Source organism: Pyrgilauda ruficollis, unplaced genomic scaffold (assembly GCF_017590135.1).
Source record: "Pyrgilauda ruficollis isolate IOZ18807 unplaced genomic scaffold, ASM1759013v1 scaffold163, whole genome shotgun sequence".
Taxonomy (NCBI): Eukaryota; Metazoa; Chordata; class Aves; order Passeriformes; family Passeridae; genus Pyrgilauda; species Pyrgilauda ruficollis.
Genome location: NW_024515098.1, coordinates 25,817 through 43,833, shown reverse-complemented (window position 1 = coordinate 43,833; position 18,017 = coordinate 25,817). Strand labels below are relative to the sequence as shown.

The 18,017-nt window shown below is 35.6% G+C and overlaps 1 protein-coding gene across 1 annotated transcript in view; it reads left to right on the top strand.

Annotated features, from left to right (window-relative positions):
- LUZP2 (leucine zipper protein 2) overlaps positions 1-18,017 on the top strand; it is a 153,324-nt gene that overhangs the window by 119,197 nt on the left and 16,110 nt on the right. Inside the window, exon 9 of the mRNA XM_041463263.1 lies at positions 2,981-3,145. Coding sequence (XP_041319197.1) covers positions 2,981-3,145 — 165 coding nt within the window. The remainder of the gene's footprint in view (positions 1-2,980; positions 3,146-18,017) is intronic.

Below are 18,017 nucleotides of genomic sequence, written 5' to 3'. Positions count from 1 at the left end.
CAGGCACCAGGGCTGTCCCTCAGGGCTCTGTGCTGGCCCAGCTCTGTTCAATATCTTTATTGATGACGTGGATGAGGGGATTGAGTCTTTCATTAGTAAATCTGCAGACAACACCGAGCTGGGAGAGTGTGTCGATCTGTTGGAAGGTGGGAGGCTTTGCAGAGATACCTGAACAATTGGATGGATGGGCAGAGTCCAGTGGGATGAAGTTTAATGAGTCCAAGTGCCCAGTCCTGCATTTTGGCCACAATAACCCCCTGCAATGCCATAGGCTGGGGACAGTGTCCATCAGGACAGAGCCCAGGCAGAATGGGACCTGGGGGTCACAGCCAACTGAACACAAGCCAGCAGTGTGCCCTGGTGGCCAGGAAGGCCATCCTGGCCTGGATCAGGAATGGTGTGGCCAGCAGGAGCAGGGAGGTCATTCTTCCCCTGTACTTGGCACTGGTGAGGCCACACCTTGAGTGCTGTGTCCAGTTCTGGCCCCTCAGTTTGGGAAGGACGCTGACACGCTGGAGCACATCCAGAGGAGGCAACGAGGCTGGAGAGGGGCTGGGAACACAAACCCTGAGAGGAACGACTGAGGGAGCTGGGGATGTTCAGAAAAGGAGACTCAGGGGTGACCTTATCACTCTGCAACTTCCTGAAAGGTGGCTGTGCTCAGGTGGGGTTGGGCTGTTTCTCCAGGCAGCACTGACAGAACAAAAGGACAGTCTTAAGATGTACCAAGGGAAATATAGGTTGGATATTAGGGAAAAGTTTTTCATGGAAATGGTGATAAAGTACTGTATTGGTCTGCCCAGGCCCAGGTGGTGCAGTCACCATCCCTGGATGTGTTTAAAAAGAGACTGGATGTGGCACTCAGTGCCATGGTGTGTTTGAGGTGTTAGGACATGGGTTGGACTCGATGGTCTTGAAGGTCTCTTCCAACCTAGGGATTCTGTGAATTCTTTGTATGATTGGCTCAGTTGTAAAACTCCTCTCCCCAGGGAAGGTGTGGGAGCACTCACATTCACACGGGACATTCAGTGGGCTTGAGGGTATTCATCCCTTCTGATGGGGCATAACTGGCTCAACTATGCTGATGTGAGAGGCAGCTGTCATGTCTTAGAAGGTGTAGTAAACCATCAAAGATGCCCAGAGTGTCCCCAGACTCTTTCTGGGACCTTCCATTATCCATTATGTTGCACCAGACAGGGTAAATTGCTCCCTAAGGAGAGGTACCCTGGGCACTCCCACATTAGCCTAAACATTGAACTCTGTGTTTTGTGGGCTTTCCCTCATCTCTGAGGAACCAAGACTGTGAATATCACTTTGACCAATGGACATCACAGTTGCAATGATCAAGTCTCATAACTGGATCCATGGGTAGTGATATTCTTTCTTTCTTTCTTTCTTTCTTTCTTTCTTTCTTTCTTTCTTTCTTTCTTTTTCTTCTCTTTCTTTCTTCTCTTTCTTTTTCTTTCTTTCTTCTCCCTTCCCATTTCTATGCTTTTATATTGATATGTTACTGCAGGTAATAACCAAAGCAGTTACATATTTGTTTTCCATTGCAACCAAATTGTTCTAAAAGAAAACCTATACATATATAAAAACCACAAATAATTCTGTGTTTTTTCACTCTAATCTGCCCCGGGGATCTATTAACAAGAACCTGAGTTACCAACTTGGCTTAAGGGGCAGGTCATAACATGTTCCATCTCCTATTTCTTTAATGTTCCCTATTGTCTGCATTAATGGTCTTTCTATGGTTGTCTTTTGTCCTACTCTTAAAATACACTCTACTAACTGGCTTTGTTTGTTTTTTAAGAAACACTCAGAGATACAGTCCCTGCTTTCAGTTCAGGGGAGTCCATCTGATGTAAAACAAAATATTTGTCATGTTCTCAAAAATATTTGCTAAGAAAATAAACTAAAACGTGCTGTATGCCATTGCTTAGGATTAATATGACTATGAAATATTTTTATTTTATATGTAATATTTCACGTAATTTATATGTAGTATATAACATTATATACTTGTTTTCCACCAGCTTTTGCCATGGTATACCTTGATTTTTGTGCCTTAAAAAAAATCTTTGATGATTGAAATGTGAACATATTCTGTATTTACAGGTGCATTTTTAATAAAAAGAAAAAACCTAGAAATTAGGGTTTTTTAATGTCAGATGCTGGTAACTCCCCCTGAAGTGAGTAAGAAGTTACCTCAATGGCTAACATTTGACACATGTCTTGCTTTGATGAATTAAAGATTTAAAATATGACTTCCTCACTGCTGTAGTTATCTCATTGTTCTTGCTCTCTCAGCTTATTTCAATTACAGACTTCTGTTTCCATTAATATATGTATCTATGTTTCTGGGAGTAAAATACAAATGTTCTAACATGAGTCACAAGCACTTCACCACTTAAAAGTTTTATTTTGGCTTAATGGACAGTAGTGGGTCTGGACAAATATATTTTTAACTGTTAAAAAGACCTATGGTTTTTTACTATATAGTGCAAAAGTATAATATGCCCATGAGGAAGGCCATCTTAGTTGGATTATAATCTATCTATAATGTGGAAAAATACCAATTATTAAAAATGTTATAGAGAAAACTCCATGCAAAGTCTGTGTCTTGCAACACTTATGACTTCTCTGTAGATATTATACATAAAAGACTGGACACTGTATGATATTTTATAAATTGTGTTTTTCTTATCAGAAAAAAATTATATTTAAGTACTGTTTGCAATAATCAATATGGATAAAACTGCATGAAGGGATGGGAAGAGGTGCAGTGACTTCCTAGGCAGTTTGGTGTCTAAAGTACGGTAACCTAATCACATAAAAATTCTGCTTTAGTCTTAATTCCTTCCATCACTAAGAAAAAGCAGCAGCTACTCATAAGTGTATGGTTTAATACAGATGGAGAAAGTAAGCCATTGTGTTCATCATAGCACATCTTAGAGAAGTGATGGTGTCTTGTTTTCCCCAGGAGTCACAGCTGAAAGCTCTGAAGGAGACTATGCAGCTTTGCCTGTCTTCTGTTCTGCGCAATCAGCCTCCCACAAGGAATGCAATCTCTTCAAAACCAGCTGAGAAGCTGACTTCCTCAAATACAAAGGGCTCCAGAGTTCCATTTCAAGTGACAAGCACCAAGGTATGATTTCACTCTTGGGTCAGGATTTTTTTTAACATCTTTGAAAGTTTGTCCTGTAAGAGCATCAGACTGAAACTAAGGAGGATTTCAAACTCATTGGAAGATTACAACAAATTTTGAGGATAATTGTAAAACTGTTTCTGATGTCAATAAATTGGTTTTTTAGTTGGGAAGCAGCTACATTTTACTGCGTAACAAAATTCTATCACTTGGTAAACGGATCATGTCTGCACGACAAATCTACAATGAAGATGGATTTGCATTTAAAATAAATGAGGGTGTTAATTCCTAGGATCATTTACCTGTCAGGCACTGAAAGTGAGTTTGTGGTAATACAGTACTAAACAGTAATATGGAGTTTGCTTATCATGGTTTCTTTCAGTGGAAAAAAAAAATATATATATATAAAAAACATAAACTAATCTGGGACACCAATCAAAATTGCCAAAATAGATCAATGAACTTGACAATAGGAAATGGGATATTCCAGTCTTGCAGGCAGAGAAGGGCAGTTTCAGAGAAAGCATGAGGAAAGAAAAAGATGAAAACTGGTTTGAGTCAATAAATTCAAACATTATAATACTGTCAAGATTCATATTGATTAACAACTGTCCTAGTAATTTTCATCTCCAGTGTTGCATTTTGCTCCTGAATTCAACTGATTGAATAGATAGATCTAGAAGAAATCTGTAATTTCAGTGAAAAGAAAGTTTTACAGAATGACTTAAGGACACTTCAATGTCCCCCTTTCATTACAAAACTGAAATAAAAATAGGAATTGCTAACTCATAGCCAATTTGCAACTTGTATATGGCAGCTGTTGGTATTTACTGTTAGTGCACAGGCTGAAGCCAAAAATTAGTAATCTTTCTATATGTAATTAAAATACAATTTCAGAAAGCAGAGTATAATTATAAAACTGTATATCACATCACTACTCTTAAAATAATGATTGTCGGTTTATTAATAACTGTTTTGCAGGAAGAAACCATCATTCCCAAAAATTATTACCTCTGGAAAAAAAGCACTGTATTAATTATTAGCAGCACATGGGTATGATAGCATTCATTTAGATTAAGCTCACTGGATCTGTGTTCTACAGGATGGCAGACTTTTCTTTCGTAGGTCGTGCAAGCTGAGCTGCACTCTGGGATCTCAGGAGCATATTGCTCCTAATTAATGTGGCTGTAGAATTGTTCATCTTGCTCTTATTGTCCTTTTCTTCAGGTAGGAAGTGCTTGTGCCTCTGTCGTGAGAGAAGTACTGAAGGATAAGGGCCAGCTAGACAGTATGTTTCTGTTTAAGACTGGTCTAGAGTCAGAGCCTTTGGAGAATTTGGGGTCTCCTTGATGTTGCACATAGGGACATGAGAATACAGAATAGGGATTAGAATTAGATTTTTGATATGTGACTGAAATACAGTATTCTTCCTTCTTTTTTTTTATAAATTATCATAATAGATTTTGTGTTTAATATACTTGGTAAAATGTGTCAGTACTTCTGTGCTATAGCCTTTTGAGAAACCAGCCTCTAGTCCTCTGTATCCAGAAGTGCTTGAATAAGTTAAACTGCCTCTGAATAGGCAGTTCTGGTGTTTCTCTGCACTTGGCATATGCCATGAAAATGTCTGAAAGAATACTGGTCTGCAAACCTCTTCTTCCACACATTGACATCTCATTATTAAAAATCTGTGTCTTATCTGTGATTATAAAACTAATGAAATCTGCTACTGTGAATAAAGTTGTTGAAGAATGATAGTCAGTCATCCTCTGCACTTGAGCTGTATAGGTGGTTTTTTTTTTAATTATGATATTCTTTCTTGTATTTCTTCTCCTTGGCTTTTTTTTCCCTTTGACAAAAACCAATTAACTCTTAAATAAAGATGTATAGCTATCTTCTTCATTATTATGAGATTTGCATAAATATTTTGGTACAGCAGCCTAGTATTTGGGGGAGGAATATAAATGTATGTGATTAATTAAATGTGTTACCATACATAAAAGTGGGAACTTAAGATGAGCAGCACTTACACATCTTGTCATGTCTGATAAGCAGCAGTTTCACCTTCAGGCAACAAATGATAATTTGTCTGGTAACTATCTTAAGATATTCTCTTCCAGACTAAAAATTACTTTCTAAAATGTCAAACTTACTTTAAATCTATGGAAGGATAAATCATACAGTGTATGATAGCTGTACCACTTGGGGGCAATTATCCCTGGGATGGGGTTTCTTCCTCATTAAAAAAAAATGTTTCCAAATAAGTAAGTTGTGTATTTGTATTCATTATTGGGAACCGTGGTACCTGAGAGCTTTTTAGAGATATTTAGCACAAGAACCTGATATAGCAAGGATAACTAGGAAAGCAAGTTACCACATTTCTTGAAAGGAAAGTACTTGGGCATTTTGTTTTTTCTAGAGAATGTGCTATAAAAAAAGCAGTATAAGTCTGAGGTCTGCTTTATGACATGCCTTCAATAAATTAATATTTGCAGAAAAAGAATGTAAAATACAGAATCTACCATGTAAATTGGCACTAATATTTCAGCTCAAAGCCATTTTGCCTGTCATGTTCCTGTCATAAGACAAGACTGGTGCCAAAAGTACGCACTGACAAATGGATTTAGGGCGCTGTGCATACAAGTTCAATGACACAACTAAAATCAAGCATAACCAGAAGGCAGATCATTAATCCTTAACCATGAGATTTTATCTTTCTGTGTTAGTGACTATTACTTTTATTATATAGTTTCTTTTGCACTGTAATTTCAGTAACTGTTCTATGTTCTGCCAGTGGAAAATGCTTCAGAACTAGTTGAGAGTTGGATCTGTCTTTTGTTGTAGCACTTGTCCTGCCTCATTCCCATTACAGAGGTGGTGATGAAAGAGAAAAATGAAAACAAAAGACGACTGAAACTCTGCTTTCCTTTTTATTCTCCAGATGAATGCCTGAGGACCTGGATACTTAAAGAGTATAGTTTAGGGATGGAAATCATAACATTGACTAGCATGGGAAGTGTGGGTTGGGGTAATCAGAGAATCAAAGCACTGCTACTGAAGACCTAGTGATGCATTTTCTGCACTTAGTCTTGGACTGACAAAAAAACTCTGTGAATTTATGTGGAGCTAGAGGAGATATTGCATTCTTACTCCATTTCTATTAATTCCTCTTTCTGAAAAAGGTTAACATTACACCTTAAAAAAAACCCCAAAAATTGTAATAATGTCTTTGGCTGTGCTGTGTAAAGATGCTTGTGCTCCAAATACAACAAAATGAGCTTTAGCAGCACTCTGGAAAATTAATGGCAAACCAAAACCAAAAGTGAAACAAGAAAATTCCATTTCCAGTACTGAGCTTGAATACAGAAATCATGGGAAACACAGTGATACCAAAATAATAGGGGATAGCTTGTTCCATAGTGATTTTTTGTAATGCCAAAACATTGTTCCATGTATTCCCCAAATTAATTTCTTGTTTACAAATGCCCTGCAGACTTTGTGTATTTTCTAATAGTGGAAATGGACTTGAATTTCAAACTGTAAACAATAGCACCCATATTGTACGTAGCATAGGTTGAAAGACAACCTATGAATGCCACATCAGAGTCCTTGTATCAATGGTGAAAATACAGGCTGAATGGAACGGGACTCGATGATCTCAAAGGTTTTTTCCAACCTAGTTAATTCTGTGATTCTGTAATTAGGGTTATTATTTGAAAATAGTTGTATGCTCACAGTTGGGTGTAAAAATAACGTGACCTCATAAATTTTTTTAGAAGGGAAACCTAACAGGCACGAAATATTATATATGTGGTTTTATATTAGATATATAATATAAAAAACATCTAGATATGGTGCTTGGGGACATGGTCTGGTGGTGGACCTTGCAGTATTAGGTGATGGTTGGACTTATCTTAAGAGGTCCTTTCCTACCTCAGTTTTCCTGTGTTTCTGTTTATGGTCAGCTGTAAGTGAGCAGCGGAGTATTGAGGGCAGTGTATGGATTTGTGCTCCATCTAGGTCTTAGGAGTCAGCTGCTGGTAACTCAGAACTTACTGACTTCTGTTGCCTCCAACTTTACTTCTGTCACAGTTAGTGATATCACCAAAACCTGCAGTTTCAGTGACCTGTAGATAGTTTAGTTTAACCAGGGGATTAGAAAACTAAAAAAAGGCAATTACTAAAAAATTATTTAAAAGACATTATTAAATTACTAAAAAGAAAAAAATTAATTAGAATTATTATTAAAAAGAAAAATTATTAAAAATTATTAAAAATATTAAATTATTAGAAAATTATTAAAAAGAAAAAAAGGCAATTACTAAATGTAGAGTCAGACACATTCTGCACTGTGCAGCAATGACATGCAATCATATAAGCTTTTCTTAATGCATAAACATTACAGGAATAAAATGGCATTGAAAAATGATGCTGTCCATTGTTTTAGGATTTAATTTCAAAGACAAAGAAATACATGTCTCCTATGGTACTTACCTCAGAAGTGTCAGGTACTGTGAGTGTCTGTAAGGCTAATGGAGAAAGAATTTTGTTTTTAAATAGACAGAAGGTAATTGCAAAAACATGACTAGCATGACTTATTTATTCATGTAGTCTCTCCTGTTCTGCTTTTCATAGCTACCTTTGGGCTAATAGAGTCTTATCCTCATTATGATCATCTACACAGCAGCTATAATCCTGTATTAACATTAATGGTGGTTCACAAGGTTATGGCAACTCTAGTTCACATCTTTTATTTCTGGAATTTACATTAGATTACGTTTTTGCTGTTGCCTCACAAAGATTCCACAGAACTTCTTCTACAGCCTTTTTTCTTCTGTTCCTAATTTTTTATAAAATTTTATTACATGCTGAAAAAATGTTTAACACCAGAGATCATGAAATTGTAACCTAAAGCTCTTTGGGTTTATTACTTACTCTACAGAAGTCTTCATTATTAGTACATTATATTGACAGTAAATTAGCTCTAGATGGTTTTTTTTCCCAATTGAATGCAATCAAGGGAAATGGAAGAAAGTACCTGGTATCTCTTATTTAGTCTGTAACACACCCCACCCCCCAACACACACACACACACACTCACACTCCTTTTCCTTCAAGTTTTAACTATTTGACCTCACTGCTCTTTGTTGAAGAGTGTAAGTAGCTGGGAGTGGCCCTTTACCCCAGGGTTCAACTCTGAAATTAGCAATGTGCTAATGGGTTAAAGAGGTAACTGTTAATTGTTTATTGCTGCACTTTTTGTGTCTGTCAACTGCAGATCTGTTTGCCTGTAAATTAAAATTACTCCATAGCCTCACTCCAAATATCCTTTTTAATTAACTCTTTACCTCTCAGATGTTTCAATAAAGTCTCCCATAATCTATTACATAATATGTCTCAAAATACTGTGGATTACTGCTTGACAGTGATTGAAAAGGTATATGTATATACAAAATTTAAATTTATTAAGTAATGTTTTAAATAACACCAAAATTCAGATTGTTAGGTATGGTGAATGGTCTCACATGGACTTGTGGATTAGCATTTACAGCATACATCCAGTTTACCTAATTTTGCTTCAGTCTAAAGCCAGGACCCCAAACTAGAGCAGCCTCAAGCTTGCTGTGATGCTCAACAGATTTCTGGACAAGCTTTTTCTCTATCAGAAACAGAGAAGACCCCTTAATTACTTTTCAGATGTTATTATTTTAGACAGATCTTTCCTCACCTACTCACATCAAGTGATTTTTTTTAATGTTTCTCTTTTTTTCTTTTTTTTTTTTTTTTTTTTTTTTTTTTTTTTTTTTTGCCTGGTGGCAGCAGAGATGATTGGTAAAATATACACTATTTCTAATTTTAGTTGAAGTTGCATTTAGCAGAAAAATAGTAATATATTTTTCATCTTTGGACTTTCCTAGGTGATGTGTTTGTTATATGTTCTGTTAAAAACTATGTGCATGTAAGCAATGACAATAAGACTGAATTTATCTGTCTTTGCAGTTGCACATTAGTAACCCCATTTTCTTTTTCGTTTTTTTTTTAATATTATCAATTTTTTCTGTGGATGTTCTGTGTAAATGAAAGCAGAAAATGTGCAGAGGAGCTAAGGGATCATTTTAAATGGTTTACAAAATAGAGTGTAATTTTGAAAGTACTCCCATGGGAATTTTGCTACCCAAAGATATATTGAAGATTTATTTGAAAATTATTAATGCATGTATCCTTTATAAAATATGTGTTATTAATCTTAAAAAGTTTGCCTTGATATGTGTATAAGCAGCCAAGTGGGAAACATTAGAGAAAGTTAAAATTGTTTTTTGTTAAAACAGTTAAGATCCTTTTCTTTGATTTGATCATAGGTGTGGTTTGGAAAATATTCATAAAGAAAATATTCATTGGGCATTTTGGCCATTATTAGGAATTTTCTAGTAACTTGATTAGAAGTATTGCATTGAATCATAAGGCATAAGAATTGAGGAATGAACTAGTGATTAAATCCAAGCCATTTAACTTCAATTTAGCCCTGAGCAATATAAAATGCTACTTACTGCCTTACACCTGGAATTTCATCATCTTCTAAAATGTAATCTCCCCCTTTTTCTACATTTATTATTTTGTGCTAAAACAATAATAGATAAAATGCAAACCAAAAAATAGTTAATTAAATGTCATTTAGTCTCAAGGAATGTGCTCTCATATAATGGAAAAACAGACATTCGTTGCAACAAAAAACTTCTAACATCAAGCATATTTTGGTTCAATTCCTTGAAAGTTATTTCAAGGATTGGTGCTCAAATTGAGTGTTTGAAGCAGTGGAGTAGTATAATTAATTACTATTAAGTATTTAATCATTACGTATTTTGAGGTAATTTATAAATTATTTATTAAGTCCTTTTTCTCTCATATATTTTGAAAGACAATAGTCCATATCTCTGTTGGTGGAACTGTTGTCATGTTATTATATTGTCAGGTAATTTTTTATAAGTGCAGCTGTTTAGAAGGGACTTAAATAAACAGGCAAATAGAGGGTTTTTAAAAAAAAGTTTCCTTTACCATACTTAGGTCAATAAAAAAGCCACTTTTAAAGCAGAATTGCAGAAGAAAAGTCAAAACCTCAAAAGGAACAGCACGTGTCCAAGTGACCCCATTTATGGAATTCAGGTTGTGATTCAGAAGGATTCCAGATTCACCAAACTGGTCTTCCTAGGGTCTGTACCTTGTCCAGGGTTGAGCATCTTTGTCTTTGCCTTCCTGGAAATACAGATGTTCATGTCTGTGCCTGTCACTTGAATAGCTGTTGGGAAGACTGTAATTGCCTATTAAGTGTATTCTGGTGGTGTGTATTATTGCTCTGAGTGAAAGGAATGTTATACAGTGTTCATTATCCCATGGATAATTGCTTTTTCCTTTATGATGGCTTTAGAAAATGAAGAGTGTTGCTGAATGAATGTGTTTGTTTGGTGGTTTCAGTTTCTTAAGTATTACAACATCAACCACCCACACACAACTGAAGATGCTCAGTATCTTAATAGTTATAGAAAAGAAAGTTCCTTTCCCTGCAGTGAAGGATGAAGGGTGCCTCTTTTAAGATTTCAAAAGTAGTGGAAAAATGAGGCAGAAGGTGTATTTATACATGTAGTTTATATATACATATATTTGCAAGAGAATATACCAATATCTCTAGCAATCCTTGAGCTTTGCATCTATAAAGTACTAGGTGTTTGAACTTGCCCACTCTGTAACAAAAAAATATCTAAAAATGTAGCTATTAATAAGAGAATGTGATATTACAGGATTAGCTATAATCTAATATAGGTAATTGACTTACTAAAACTTACTAACAAGGTTTTTTACCTAGTAATAATAGTTATTATACGCATGAGTATTCAACAAAACCATATGTTTTCAAACCTAACTAATTCTATTTCCTTTTTTTCTGTTTTAGCTACAGATAAATTTTAAAAATACATTTAGAGTTACTGCTAAGCAAATGATTATTAGAAGAAATCTGAAGTGAAATGATCCATATGAAGTGAGCTAACTTTATTCTGGCATTAGACACAAGTGTTCATGAGCAACTAAGCCACTAAAAAAAATGTTTGCTTTAGACCCCCACTCTCTGATGCCATATTTTGGAATCACTGATAGTTGCTTTATGCTGTGAATTTTTAATGTCATCATAAGCATTAAGGACTGAAGTATCCCCTGTGGACATCTTGTCTCACCTGGCATAATATTTGCCACAAAGATTATCTGTACAATTCTTGATGTGTACACCTTGAAAGTTTTATTCTACCATTTTACCACTTGTATAAAAACTCCTAGGTAATGCTTTCATCTATGACCTCAGTAGCTGAAATTCAGCAAAAAAGGAGCTATAAACATGTAACTCAGACCTTTCCTGTTTTGCTGCTGAGATCCAGTGTAACTGAAGTCCAGATTTTGCCTGTTAGTACACGGACATTCATTACGGAAAAAAAAAAACAGATGAAACAAAATGACTAGGTAACTCTGAAATCCAGTCAGCTGGACAGACTTCTAACCGTCCCTTATTCTCTATTAACCTTAAGCATATTTTGGTTTTCAGATATTAAAGAGCTGAACAGATAAAATTTTACAGGACAGTAAATTTCCTTATGGAATAATTTAACATCTGATACTGTATTATCATTGCTGACTCCTAGTGCCACCTGACTTTGCTGTCCAGCCCATTATTATTTATTATTTAAATAGGTGAGTCAGGCTCTTTCCAAACACATGGAATGATGCAGTTTTTATTTTTAACAGCCTGCATGGAAATGTCTTTCCCTGTCTAACCAATATATCACAACTGAATTCAGTGCAGCCCTGGCAAATTACACACTGGCATGTAATCCAGGCAGCAGCCAAAAACACTGAAGAAAAAGAACACATCAAGTGTCAAGCCAAAAAACTTAGGCCAAAGTTACTAGGAAAAATGTGATTAAACAAACAGTGTTGAAATAAACACGTTAGTAAACATTATGTCCAACAGCTGCCTCTTTCTCTTGTAAATCCTGCCAGCTCTTTATAATGAAAATTGTCGCTATCTTAATGAAATTTGAGTTTAGACTGCCTTTCATTTTTCATGTTTACCAGAGAAATCATTAAGCACAAAATCAAGAAAAATGGAAAGGTTTGAAAGGTAGAGATATTAAAACTTAAGGTCTTCTAATTATAGTCCTACATTTTTATTTCATTTTCTTCATTCATTTAAGATTTTATAATGACAGCTACTTGCTTAATATTTCACTAATCACTTAATGCAAAGGGTTGTAGGAGTACATGTATTTTGCAGAATGACTTAAAAAAATTTTATTTATGGGAATACAAATACAGATATTGAGGATTTATAATTTGTCAGAAAATACACTTGCCTTCTGGAACAGAAGTGCTGGAAGTTACAGACAATGGCATTCATCTTGGCTGACTTTATGTACAAGTACTAGTGTGCTGTTTATTGAGGCAGCCAGGACTGTTCAAATTTGGAAATATATGATGGCATTCTAGTAGAAATAAATTTTTTGTAGTTTTAGTACATTTCAGATAATTAGTAGAAGGTAACAGAGAGCTTTACAATTGTTATTTTTCCTTTCATAAATTTATGTTCCTGATACAGTAATAAAGTACAAACAATAACCCCAGCTGTCTGTAACTTAGCTGTCCTTATCATCCAGAGCAGTCTAGCTCCAGCTGATGGAAACTGTAGCAGAAACAGCTGAAGGAGGAAAATGAGCAGCTTAGCTTCTCTCAAGCAAACTCGAGACACAGCAACATGCCACTCAATATTTCTGATTATCAATGCTTTATGCTGTCTTTGCTGCCTTTTTTTAGAGTTTTCCCAGTTCATTACAAAAGCTCTCAGCAGGAATGTAGATAAATATTGCCCAAATAAGTTGTGAATACCCTATCCCTAGAAGTGTTCAAGAGCAGCTTGGATGGGGCTGTGAGCAACCTGGTCTAGCAGAAGGTGTCCCTATGGAAGTGAGACACTTCCATAATAAGAGTGGAAAGTGGCTGGGTGATTGAACTAGATTACTGAAGGTCCTTTCCTTTCCAATCCAAATCATTCTGTGGTGCTCTATCAGCAGACCTCTAGGCATGTATGACCCTGAGCAGATCATGAACTGTGCTTGTTAGCACAACTAATAGCTCACCAGTAATAAAGGAATTAATGTCTATTATATAGGGTCTAAAACTTCTACACCCATCCCTAACATCTGTGAAGTATTTTTTGATTTTTGCCTAATACCTTCAGTTTCTTTACTCCCTTTTACTGTGAAGCTACATTTAGTTCATGATGTGTTCATTTAAGTACTAGAACTTTTTATGTATCACCTCTCCTATATTGTAGCTCCTGATGTGAGGTCTACAATTGTTTAAACATATACATTCTGTTTCTTCTTGAAAATACAAAATTTCTTCTTCAACTCCTTGGCATAAATTTTGCCATGAAGGAATGTCTATTATTGAAATTTCAGTCGCTAGGTCAAACTAAAATTATTCTGGCTTCAAATAGGATGCTTATCCTGCATTTTTTTAATTGCAAGATCTTTATTCCTGGTCTAAATGAAAGGTGGTTTTTGTTATTATTCATTGTTACCCAGATCTGTGACTGGTTAAGTGCAATTAGAATGAAAAAAACCAATGGTTACCTGTATGTTTTTAAGTTTCTTACTATCTTTATTTATCTGTACTGATTGTCTTTCTAATCGAATAGTCTGGCTTTGAATTAGCACTGGTATTTCACAGTCTGTTTTGCTCTGCTTGAATATAGCAGTTTCTCTGTGCTTGTACAGCAAACAGCAATGGTTCTCACACAGCATGAATAAAATCCCTTCCTCTACCAACAACAAACTTGTCATGAGTTTTTGGACACAGCTGTTCTAGGAAGAAAAATTAATAAGAGGAAAATTATTCAGTCATTTCCCTAATATCAATATTGTGAAACTGTTTTAATCAGTGAATGTTAGATTAGAGATGCCTCCTCCCTGGGTCAGAATTCCATTAGCTGCTCATTGAATCCAAGAGAGAAGAGCAACAAAATGTGTTTTCATACATACATATTGTATATATGTATATAGATAGGTATATAGAGGTAGATGATGGATCGATAGATAGATGGAAGAGGTAGATGATGGATGGATAGATAGATAGATAGATAGATAGATAGATAGATAGACAGATAGTTAGATAATACATGGATAGATAGATAAACAGGTAGATAGATCTATCTGAGGTAACCAACTGCCTTCTTCACCATTCCTAGTTGTGAATGTAATACCATCGTTTGAACTGTCATAATAGCAGTAGTTGTAGCTCTGAGTCATGAGGCATTTGGAGGGGAAGAGTGTGATTTCATGGTTCCATGCTTTATCTTCCTTCATACTTCTGTCATGCTATGGCAGAACATCCCCTAGAGAATCACAAGGGTAGACAGAAAAGTTTAACTCCCACTGCAGATCAAGTGGAAGAAAAAAAGTGAAAAATCATCACAAATGCATGATCTAAGAATAAACTGGCCTCTGCAGAGTTGCATAAAATTGTTTCTGTGTGAATTTAGAGCCAAAAATAGCAGAAGCACATCGCCTAGCTTTTTAAAAAGGTATTGACTTGCATAAAATTCTGTTGAAAGGCAGTAAAAGTGTTACATAAATGCCAAGAGCAATTTAACTTGGCCAAGGTGACCCTAAAACTTTAGACAATAATACTGTGCCTAGATATTTGCAGTGTATTTGGTGTACTATATCACACATGCTAATCTGAGATCTTCAGCCACAGCAAGCAAGTCTAAATCTGTGTCAGGAAGATGTAACAACCCCAGCCTGTGTCCAGATACATCATTTAGAGATTAAAATTTATATAATATTTATTGAAGAAGTTTTGGTGGTTGGTTTATTTTTTTTTCTCTCAACAGTTTTTTTCCCAAAATGCTAGGAGATCTGGAGAAATGTAAAATACTAATGGGATAGATATCATAGCTTATGATACAAACATAATACAAATGAAACTCCAGGTTGTCCAGGTTCACCCTGCTGCTACACAGTTTGTATTGTACAAATTATGTGGAACCTGTGCTTTGCGGTTGGATATTTATCCATTTTTAAAATTTTATCACAGCGTATTTCTGAAGTTGTTCCTGTGCAGAACGTAAACCACAGTTTACTTGCCATTTTGATTTTTATTTATTCCCATTTTTTTTTATTTCTCATGCGTGAAGTCTCAGGAAGCCAAAAATGTATTCATTCATTTTTCATGTTCAGGGCCTGAAAGAAGACTTGTATGTGTTTGGAGATGGAATTATTTCTATATTTTGCCATAACTTTCTTAATTTTGATGGACTGCTGTTTCATTTATCGCCCCTGAGTAGGGTAAGGGCTGTAAAATGCAGCATGGGCAACTGAATGAAACAAAGCTCTATTCCTAATATTTGCACTAATCAGTTGATCCTGGATTTTGCCATTCAGTACTTCTGTTTTCTCATTTATTAAATCAGGTGCAATGTTCACTGCAAAACACAGTAGGTGAGCTCTTTCAAGCATGCAGATTCTTATCAGATCCATGCTTTTTCATTGTTCCAAATGGGTTTTGATTTATGTGACAAGCAAGATCTAAAGACCAGGAGACAAGATGAAGACAACATTTCATTAATATCTGCTGTTGGTAGTGACAAGCAGGCACTTTATCAAAACATTCCTGGTTTTGAACTTATATTTTCCAATGCCTCTTTCTTTTTCTTCCATTTTAAAATATTGCTATGGATGCCCTTTTCCTTATATGCTTTCTGCCATCTTGTCCTTCTTATCTGGGGGTGTGGAAGGTTGGTTGGGGGGTGGGGTTTTGCTTCATTTTGTTTGTTTTAATGAGTGGCACTATCTAGGTGATGAATTTTCAGCTACCCCAAGGCTCTGATTTGCACAGGTCAGTCACACAGTGCTCTATATCTATCTTTGTAATTCTTCAGCTATTTTGACTGCTAAATTGCTGATGAATGTGGGTTGGTGTTTGCAGGTGGCAGTGTAAGTAGGTAGAAAGTATAAAATCCAGAACAGTGGGAGTGTTCTGGAGGTACTGGCAGTAGCTGTAGGGGACTCTGCAGACTTGTTGCATATTCAGGACTATAGTATTCAAGGTATATTGGGGAAAAACATTTTCAAATAATTTTTTATACTTAGAAAGATCGCCTGAATAAATAAATTTTCATCATATATTTCCAGACAGTAATAGAAGACCCTGAAATCTGAAGTTTATATTCAGAAATGAGACTTGAAGGACACTTTTGTTACTGTCAGGCAGAAAAACATAGTAGAGCTATCCTGCCTTTAAAGAAATATTATAAAAATATTGATGTCTAAGTGGTTTTTTTATCAGATCTGTAGTAAAGATAATATTCCACACAACTGAACCATTAAATATCTACAGGGCATCAAAAGCAGATACAGCTTTTGCTGCATGCTAAGCCAGTTATTTCTCAAGTTGCCCTAATTTTTTGTTTTGCTAAGGAAAACAACAAATTAAAACTTCATAATTTAAATAGAAAGGATTAATGATGTGCATGACAAAAGTTTATTACAAAGTCCTTTGAAAGAACAATAATTCAAGAAGGTCTTTATATGTCGTGTGGCAAATCCAGTCATATTTCTGGGTGAGCTATTTCTGGAGGCCATAAAGCCTTCAGTAATAAATGTAATTCTTTCCTTGCCATTTAGAGGTTATCCTACTTTTCCTTTTATCTAGGTATTATATGCTCAAGTATATTTGCTGCAGTAAAGTGCCTTGAAAGCAATTTAGAAATGCTATGTCTATGCTCTTAAATATATCCAACTGCATATGCATGCCTGCACAATTTAAATGAAGGTTTTAGGACCCTGTTCTCTTGAGGTATCTTTGCAAATGATGTCCATGGACCTTAGCAACACACTATCAGATTAGTTATAAAAATGACTGTGGCAGAACTTTATGATAAACAAGTGATCCAGCTACAGTGGCATGAGATCTGAACTCAGGATTCCAATCCTGTAATACTACACAAATATTTTCTTTAAAACATGTGCCAGGATGGAAAATTAATCTTAGGAAAATGTCAGAACAGAAATGTCCTAGAAAAATGATGCATTTGGGGATTAAATAAATAGAGGCAAGGAAAGTCTTACAGGAAGCCCTTCCCTTTTTGTGAAGGCAGTGAGCCTTCTCATCTTCCACTGAAATTGCTGTGGTTGTGCTTAGGACTTTCAGGATCAAACCCCAAATGTATCGTCAGCAGCTTTCCCACAGCAGTAAGCTCTCCTCCAAATCCATAACATGTATTGAGATCTCACATTGCTACATTGTTATAAGCAGCACTGGCTTTTGGCAAATATTTTTATCATTAGCCCAGTTGACTTCAAAGAACGCGAATTGAGCAGCAATAGAGCATTTCTTTTACCTATTAAAGTCAGAAGACTCCTGATGTGTAATGTAGTAGCATCTACCTACAGAGTAGTAGACATCTTAGAGGACTTTGTTAAATTTTCAAACTTTATATGATTATATGAAGTGTAATTTAGTTGTTGTTTTGTAAGGCATAAACTTTCGTATCTTGGAATGCATTCAAAATGTAGATGCTTTTCAAGAGATACTTTTCTCCTCTTTAAATAGCAGCTAAATGACTAAAGTGAGACAGAAGCTGTAGACAGCTGTGGGAACACCTACCTGGTTACAGATGATCATAGAAAGCAAATATTTCACCAGTTTCACTGGCTGCTCTTATGGAATAAAGTGTAGCTGATGGTAAGACTGAAATCTTGTATTGCCTTTTACTGAAAAGATGTAGTTTCCATTTCCTTGGACTCATTTTACAGATTCTTACATATGT